Source organism: Hoplias malabaricus, chromosome X1, assembly GCF_029633855.1.
Source record: "Hoplias malabaricus isolate fHopMal1 chromosome X1, fHopMal1.hap1, whole genome shotgun sequence".
NCBI lineage: Eukaryota > Metazoa > Chordata > Actinopteri > Characiformes > Erythrinidae > Hoplias > Hoplias malabaricus.
In genome coordinates, this window is record NC_089818.1 from 23,757,306 (window position 1) to 23,766,037 (window position 8,732).

Genomic DNA, 8,732 nt, shown 5'->3' on the forward strand with positions numbered 1-8,732 from the left:
TTTTTATTTGTGTTCTAATGATGAATCAGGGTTGTCCCATTTTGTAAGGGAAGATATTTAACCACTATGTAATGTGGGATGACACTCAAAAACAAGGGGTAGGAGTAAATATAAGAAAAGAGATTTACCCTTAAAGTTAGAATAGCAGCAGCTGGGCTACTGCAGGGGGGCATTTGTGTACATGTTCATTTCATGTTTAGATACCTGTTAAAATTCAGATATTTAGTTACTGTCATTAGTTTCTGCTACTTTTTTATTGACTCACAACCCATCCAAAGGTGGCAACCCAGGGTTTGAAAACAAAAACAAAAAACAAACCCTGGTTTGGACACAGTATGTCAAAATAAATGCTCCCTCTGTTTGCTAGTATCTTGGCCTGCTAGCATCTATGCTAGGCTTTCTCTCTCTCTCTCTCTCTCTCTCTCTCTCTGTGTTCACTAAACTGTTTTTAAGACAGCTAAGAGGCCTTCAAATGTTGAAAAGCTCTTCCCCATAGGTGGGAAATACTGACTTATTTTTGCTGTTTTGAATTAGTTAAGGTGGAAATGTCTCCAAATCTGGGAGACGACTAACTGCATAAACGTAAACACAGACTGAAAGTGGTACAAAACCAAACAACTCAAGTTACAAATGAGTTTCTGTGGTAATTCAAACAGTGAATAAAAACGTACAGACACATTAAACTTCAGCCGTGTACAAACAACAGTTGTTTTTTTTGTTTCCTCAAATATACCGTTCCACCTTAAATGACACAGTGCAGCAGCATTTCCCCATAATCATAGACGTTCCCTTTAATAAACATAAATCTCCTGCTCACAAATTCATTACTGACAGCTATTTCTAAACAAATACGACCAACAAATGTGGCAATATCAAGTTTTTGGTATCATCCAATATTAAAGGAACACTATGTAAGGTTTGGTAATTTTGCTCCTGGGCTCCCTCTACAGTTGCAGAGTGAAATACATTTTTACAGCAGTGCCCTGAAATCAAGGGGGAGGGAGGGAGTGGTTCCTACCTGCCTCCAGAATTTACCTATCGCAGTTTCAGATCAGGAGAAGCGCTGACAGAGGCTCTATCACTACCTAATGTTCCTTTAAATACACCAACCCTGTAGCTGATCAGTTACATCTGGAGTAAGTATAAAACTGTGATTCTGACTCCTGGGTTAAACCATACATGTTTTGAAGGGGTTATGTATCTCCTGTTGTTAATGCTTCACTAAAGCAGATCCCGCAGCAGTAGAGTGTGTTCATTAGGCAGTGTTCACCAAGCACCAGTAAATTATAAGTATATTCAAATGCTTTCTTTTTAAGCTTTAGTATCTTGGCCTGTAGGTTGTAATGTTGCTTGGATGATGAGGACTGAAGTGAGACTAGGTGTGAAAAGGCAACAGAAACATGTAAAAAGGCACTATTGGAATGGAACACAAGCCACAAACTCATACATGCCTTTAAACTCTCTCTCTCTCTCTCTCTCTCTCTCTCTCTCTCTCTCTCTCACACACACACACACACACACACCCTTAAACTATCTTAAATCACATTCACACAACACACACACACACACATCCAAACAGGCACAAAAGCACTAAAATAGTGAAAGCTCAGTTCTAGACTACACACACGTCAATGTCTCTCCCTCCCTACTCTCTCTTGTCTTCTTCAGTGGGGGAAAAAGCCCCACAGGACACATCTGTCTCACCTTGTAGAGAAGATAAATACTTTCATTTTGATTGGTCGCATCACCAGCATATTTGTGTATAAAAAAATAATAAAATAAAATAAAAACAACTAACAAAACAGACAAACCAACAAAATGACAACCACCATTGACTGTACATTTCTTTACACACAGCGCCCTCTGGAGGTTTGTCCCTCTTACTGCAGATCCTGAGAAAAGCATGGCTCAGTCTCACTACCAAGTCGTCCCCACTGCGTCAGTGACACGGTCCTTAGGCCTCGTGAGAGACTCTCCTCAATGTTCCCCTCAGCGTTAGTCCAGCGGCTGGCCGGCCGAGGCGAGGTCCGGGCTCACGCCTCTGTGTAAGACTTCTGTGCACTCACTTTCTCCTTCTTCAGCTTGAGGCCGTCCACCAGCTCAAAATTGTAATTCTCGAGGGCAGAAAGGTTTCGGTCAGGGTTTTGTGAGCAGGCGCAGTACAGCACCACCCCGCACACGGCTCCCAGTAGGACGCCCACAGCGCTCATCACGATGATGGTGATCAGGATGGGGTCCAGGGTCTTCAACATAGAGCCCCCGTGCGAATTGAAATCAAACCCTCCTCTGTCCTTTTCTTGATCACACTCCACTGTGAAGAGAGAGAGAAAAAGACAGAGAGACAGAGCGAGAGAGAGAGAGAGAAATCTGGTTACAGCACAACACAGTTTTAAATAGACAAAGCTCTTCAGAATATTATTTAGAGTCAGAAATTACACGAGCAAATTCATCGATAAACCACAATATTATAACCACTTCCTAATTTCTACACTCACTGTCCATTCTCTCAGCGCCTCTGTCACAGGAGCACTTTGTAGTTCTACAATTACAGACTATAGTCCATCTGTTACTCTGCATAAATTGTTAGCCTCCTACTACGCTGTTCTTCAGCGCTCAGGACCCCCACAGAGCAGGTGTGATGTGGTGGTGGATCATTCTCAGCGCTGCAGTGACACTGACGTGGTGGTGGTGTGTTAGTGTGTGTTGTGCTGGTGTAGAGTGGATCAGACACAGCAGTGCTGCTGGAGTTTTTAAACCCCCCGGAGGAAACCCACGCAGACAAAGGGAAAACACACCACACTCCTCACAGACAGTCACCCGGAGGAAACCCACGCAGACACAGGGAGAACACACCACACTCCTCACAGACAGTCACCCGGAGGAAACCCACGCAGACACAGGGAGAACACACCACACTCCTCACAGACAGTCACTCGGAGGAAACCCACGCACACACAGGGAGAACACACCACACTCCTCACAGACAGTCACCCAGGGGAAACCCACACAGACACAGAGAGAACACACCACACTCCTCACAGACAGTCACCCAGGGGAAACCCACACAGACACAGAGAGAACACACCACACTCCTCACAGACAGTCACCCGGAGGAAACCCACGCAGACACAGGGAGAACACACCACACTCCTCACAGACAGTCACCCAGAGGAAACCCACACAGACACAAGGAGAACACACCACACTCCTCACAGACAGTCGCCCGGAGGAAACCCACGCAGAGACAGAGAGAACACACCACACTCCTCACAGACAGTCACCCGGAGGAAACCCACGCAGACACAGGGAGAACACACCACACTCCTCACAGACAGTCACCCAGAGGAAACCCACACAGACACAGGGAGAACACACCACACTCCTCACAGACAGTCACCCAGGGGAAACCCACACAGACACAGAGAGAACACACCACACTCCTCACAGACAGTCACCCGGAGGAAACCCACACAGACACAGGGAGAACACACCACACTCCTCACAGACAGTCACTCGGAGGAAACCCACGCACACACAGGGAGAACACACCACACTCCTCACAGACAGTCACCCAGGGGAAACCCACACAGACACAGAGAGAACACACCACACTCCTCACAGACAGTCACCCAGGGGAAACCCACACAGACACAGAGAGAACACACCACACTCCTCACAGACAGTCACCCGGAGGAAACCCACGCAGACACAGGGAGAACACACCACACTCCTCACAGACAGTCACCCAGAGGAAACCCACACAGACACAAGGAGAACACACCACACTCCTCACAGACAGTCGCCCGGAGGAAACCCACGCAGAGACAGAGAGAACACACCACACTCCTCACAGACAGTCACCCGGAGGAAACCCACGCAGACACAGGGAGAACACACCACACTCCTCACAGACAGTCACCCAGAGGAAACCCACACAGACACAGGGAGAACACACCACACTCCTCACAGACAGTCACCCAGGGGAAACCCACACAGACACAGAGAGAACACACCACACTCCTCACAGACAGTCACCCGGAGGAAACCCACACAGACACAGGGAGAACACACCACACTCCTCACAGACAGTCACCCGGAGGAAACCCACGCAGACACAGGGAGAACACACCACACTCCTCACAGACAGTCACCCGGAGGAAACCCACGCAGACACAGGGAGAACACACCACACTCCTCACAGACAGTCACCTGGAGCGGGACTCAAACCCACAACCCCCAGGTCCCTGGAGCTGTGTGACTGCGACACCTACCTGCTGCACCACCGTGCCGCACTAATATTACATCATATATAGTTTTATTATTTTAAATAAGGATTGATTGACATCATAGATAACCTACCCATTTCAGGCTTATTTCCAACAGTAGCCACCTCAGTTTGAAGATCTGAAACATACAAATCAGCACAGACTTTAACCACAATGCACTCCATGGTACAGTATCAGAAACACTGGCAAATATAAGGCTTGTGCAGTTCTGATTTTTGTATAATCAAATAAAATCAAATAATAATTAAATATTTAATCACCAAGCACAAGTTTGGATTTTAATGTTTGACTATTAAAACGTAACTGTACGTCTGATATTACGATGCACTGTAAGGATTTAAAGGCTTTGCTGTGGCTTGTGAGAGAAATGTTTTGGAAAAATGTGAGGGGTAACAAGAAGTTACTGTAAAAATGTACTGTGAAGGTACATTATTGTCAAAAAAGGTACAAATATTTTAAATGCATCTCTCCAGAAAGAGAGGTGAATATTTGTAAAATTTAAGGACTTACCCTTACAGTCTGCAGGGTTCTCAGTGGGAATAATTCTTACATTATCCACAGAGATATGACCAGGCGATGCGTCTGGAATCACACCCTCAATAATCACCTATCACACACACACACACACAGACAGAAAATTAGGCCCTGGTATTAGCAATAAATTAAATGTCAGTGTTAACTGTACTGGAAAAGAACTGCACTTATGGGATTTAATGTGTGTATCATTTTCACATCAATAAAAAACTATTCCAGTACATTTTTCTCAGTGTGTCAGCGTTTGTCATTTGTTTTACACCGTGGCTGCACCATATTCAACGGTGTGTTCAGTGTTTTATCAACCGTACCTGATACGGAGTGTCGACACGTGGCATCAGGACTCTTCCTTCTTTCCAACGGCCGGTCTCGTACCTGTCCATCCTCCACAACATCACCTCCTCTTCTGTTCTCCTGTCACCCTTTTCTTCCTCCACTGTGCTTTCCAGCTCCTCTCCTCTCTCCTCCTCCTCCTGGTTTCCCCTTCTCCTCTGTCTGATATACAGAGTACCCGAGTGCTCTCCGGTGAACTGGTACCAGAACGACACACACAAGTCTTCATCAGGCGCCGTGACTGGCAGACTGACCAACCGTGCCCACCCTGCTTCTCTGTCGACCACAATTCCTCCATCTTTCTTCTTCTCCTCACTCTCTATTTCCGCCTCTGCCTCCATTATTCTCTCCGTTTCCATCCTCTCCGGCTCAGGCTTCTTTTCTATTGCTTTAACCTCTTCTATGTCTATCTCTGGATGGGACGTCCCTGTGGACAGCGCGGTGTAGATGAAGTTTCCTGGCTCACCTGGTGACACAGAGAATCAGGAGTAAGTACATATGTATTTGTGTGTACCTGTTCCTAATTAGAGGAAGGTCAAATAAAGGGAAGTACACTGATAAATATGTAATTTCATAAACGTTTTGCTGTTAAAGCTGCATCATGTCGATTGCGTTTTTAAAGTCCAATGAAGTTCAATTTACAACAAAATGGTGTTTTTAGGATGTTCTCAAAACTTTCTTTAAAATGACAAAGACATGGATTATTTTACAACTTTACATTCAAAATTACAACCATTCAAACTTACAAAGTAATTCATAATCAAAACAGAATGTCTGAAGTCCCTGGAATGTCAGAAAAACAGCATGTCCGTTGTTAGCTGGGACTTTTTTTTAAATGCATTTGTTTTAGCTGTTTGATGTAATTTGTGCACCAGCATTACCGCTTAACACTAGCCTTAACACTAATATATCACCAAGATTTGACATATTTGACTGGAACAACTGATCAAAAATCTTCCTAGTACCCCACTTACCACTTAATTAAACATGTTATGTAATATATTACGTAATTGCAGCTGAATTGAAGGCCACATCAAAACCAAAGGAATGATGAATAACAATAATCCCACCTCTGTAATCCACTTTGGGCAGCAGTAGGTCGGAGGTCTTGCCAGTGCTGTGTATGTTCCAGCTAGCTCCTCCGTTGCTTTCTGGCTGCCACCCGCAGAAGGAAGGGTTCTCGACCCAGCCAAAGTCACAGGCAAACCAAATAAACTCTAAACAGGGGCCACAAGAACAGAGGGTGGAACTTTATTACTACACACTGAATCTGAGGAAACGGTTTTAATATAATATTCAATAAAACATGACAGAACAAACGCCCACATGATTGCCCATGAAAGATAGGATTGATTCACACCTGCTTGGGCAAAATACACGAAAATAAAATTAGATTTTACTGAATGTATGGTATAGTATGCTTTAAACATGGGTGTACATTTCATTTCAGTGTTTTGGGGGTGGGGGGTGGGGGGCTTAAAGAGTAAAATTTCTCAAGAGCATTTCCTGAGGGGGGCGCCAAAATACTTTAGCTTTAAGGCTACAAGTAGTAAAACAGTAATCAAGTAAAAAATAGTTTAACAAGGATTTTAATCAAGTAAACAACCAGTAAACAAGTAGTTCAACCAGTTCAACCAAGAATGGCCTGTAGATAACACACAATACATGGGCATAGCGGCTGTGATAACGAACATTTGTGTGCTATTTCACAGAAAAAAAGCCAAATATTGCTTAAAATACGCAGATCTGGCAACTCTCATATTTGTAAGCAGTGGAGCAAACCACTGTGAGGAATCTGAAGGGGGGGATGAATCCTTCAAAATATAAAAACAAATTAAATAATTATACAAAAACGTTCAATATATAAATTACTATTTATTCTTTAAAATTATATACTTATATTTACAATGATTACTGTCTTTAAACCAGTCTTTACTCTAAAACAGAATTACAGGTATCTTGTTTGAAACCCCCAATGAGCACGAATCACTGAGAGAATTGAAATGTATCTATAACTATCTCAAATCTTCCATTCCTTTACTTTTAGATTTATGTTTCAATGTGTTAAACACATTCTCCTCACACTGCCACCAGCTGAGGGCACTTAACCAATGCGACGGTTACTGAGGGGTATTAGCAAGATGGTGTAATTCCACAAAATCCCTCAAGAGGGCAGTAGTGTCACGTGATCGTTGCTGACGGGAATGAATCAATGGAGAGAGAGAGAGAGAGAGAGAGAGTTAAGAACAGACAGAGTGAGTGAATGAATAAGGGAGATGGATGAGTGAGAGTGGGGCAGACAGTTTGCCACCAATGAGTAGTTGTTAAAAAAACTTTTCCAGACTACCCAACAGACCAAAATGGAGACTGGAGCAGCTCTATTTGGAACACAAAACATGATACACTATGTGTGTGTGTGTGTGTGTGTGTGTGTGTGTGTGGCCTGATCCCACAACACAAAAATGAATCTGTCCCCCTCTTCCTGTCTCCACCCCCACTTGGGAAAACCCATGCTGCAGGGCTTAAAGAAAATGTATTTTAGCTGAGAGTAACACTTTCCATATCCTAAACCACCAGCTAAAAATGGACAGCTGATACGGGACCACAATGCCTTGAATGTCCACTAACAGAAAAGTCCTGGGGTCAGAGGAAGTGGGGAAAGTTGTGTAACTTCTGAAGTGGGATTGAGCCTGTGTCTGCGATTGGGAATTCAGAGCATTTAAACCTGAGGGAACATATCCAAATAAGTCGAGCCGACTCCCTGTCTGCGTTTTCACTGTTTCTGCACAAGAGGCCTTTAGAAACACACATAAAGAAAGTGCACTGTTCACCAGTCCACAACATTATGACCACTTCCTTGTTTCTACACCCACTGTCCATTCTCTCAGCTCCATTGACCACACAGGGGCACTCTGTAGTTCTACACTTACAGGCTGGAGTCCATCTGTGGTACCATGCTGGTGTAGAGTGGATCAGACACAGCAGTGCTGCTGGAGTTTTTAACCCCCTCAGTGTCTGGACTGAGAACAGTCCACCGACCAAAAACATCCTGCCGACAGCCTCCTGTGTCACTGATGAAGGACTAGAGGACGAGCGACACACACTGTGCAGCGACAGATGAGCAACTGTCTCTGACTCTACATCTACAAGGTGGACCAACGAGGGAGGAGTGTCTCACAGAGTGGACAGAGAGTGGACACAGGGTTTAAAAACTCCAGTAGCACTGCTGTGTCTTGGGTCACAGATCCATCGAATCTGCACCCTACATTACATTTTCAAAGACCAAAAGTTTTAACTCGCCATAGAAAGAATTCTTTCACGATGTCCTTCTGCAACAGCATTATCTTGATCTTTATCACTCAGGGGAGGATAAAGGCCCTTTAAGAGTCTGACTAATGCATTTCACATGATCACACTGAAGAACACGGGAGAACAAGGACAATGTGAGGACATTTCTCACCTGGTAGTAGTATGTCTTCATCCAGTACTGGCTCTGCTGTTGTGGTACCTGCTTTAAAACACAGTTACAGACCCATAGTTAGAACCAGACCCAACTGGCAACCAACCAAACCAACAGCT

At 44.4% G+C, this 8,732-nt stretch overlaps 1 protein-coding gene across 2 annotated transcripts in view; it reads right to left on the minus strand.

Moving 5' to 3' along the window:
• Positions 1-1,539: 1,539 nt before the first annotated feature.
• The window catches only part of LOC136675645 (neuropilin-1a-like), a 43,256-nt gene continuing 36,063 nt past the window's right edge, over positions 1,540-8,732 (minus strand). Inside the window, exons 12-17 of one of the 2 annotated variants that reach the window (XM_066652310.1) lie at positions 8,614-8,661; positions 6,224-6,370; positions 5,132-5,619; positions 4,797-4,893; positions 4,360-4,404; positions 1,540-2,311 (exon numbers count right to left, since the gene is read on the minus strand). In XM_066652310.1, coding sequence (XP_066508407.1) covers positions 2,034-2,311; positions 4,360-4,404; positions 4,797-4,893; positions 5,132-5,619; positions 6,224-6,370; positions 8,614-8,661 — 1,103 coding nt within the window. In that variant the 3' untranslated portion in view covers positions 1,540-2,033. Of the gene's footprint in view, positions 2,312-4,359; positions 4,405-4,796; positions 4,894-5,131; positions 5,620-6,223; positions 6,371-8,613; positions 8,665-8,732 lie in introns of both variants that reach the window. The other variant, XM_066652309.1, reaches the window with a different exon arrangement.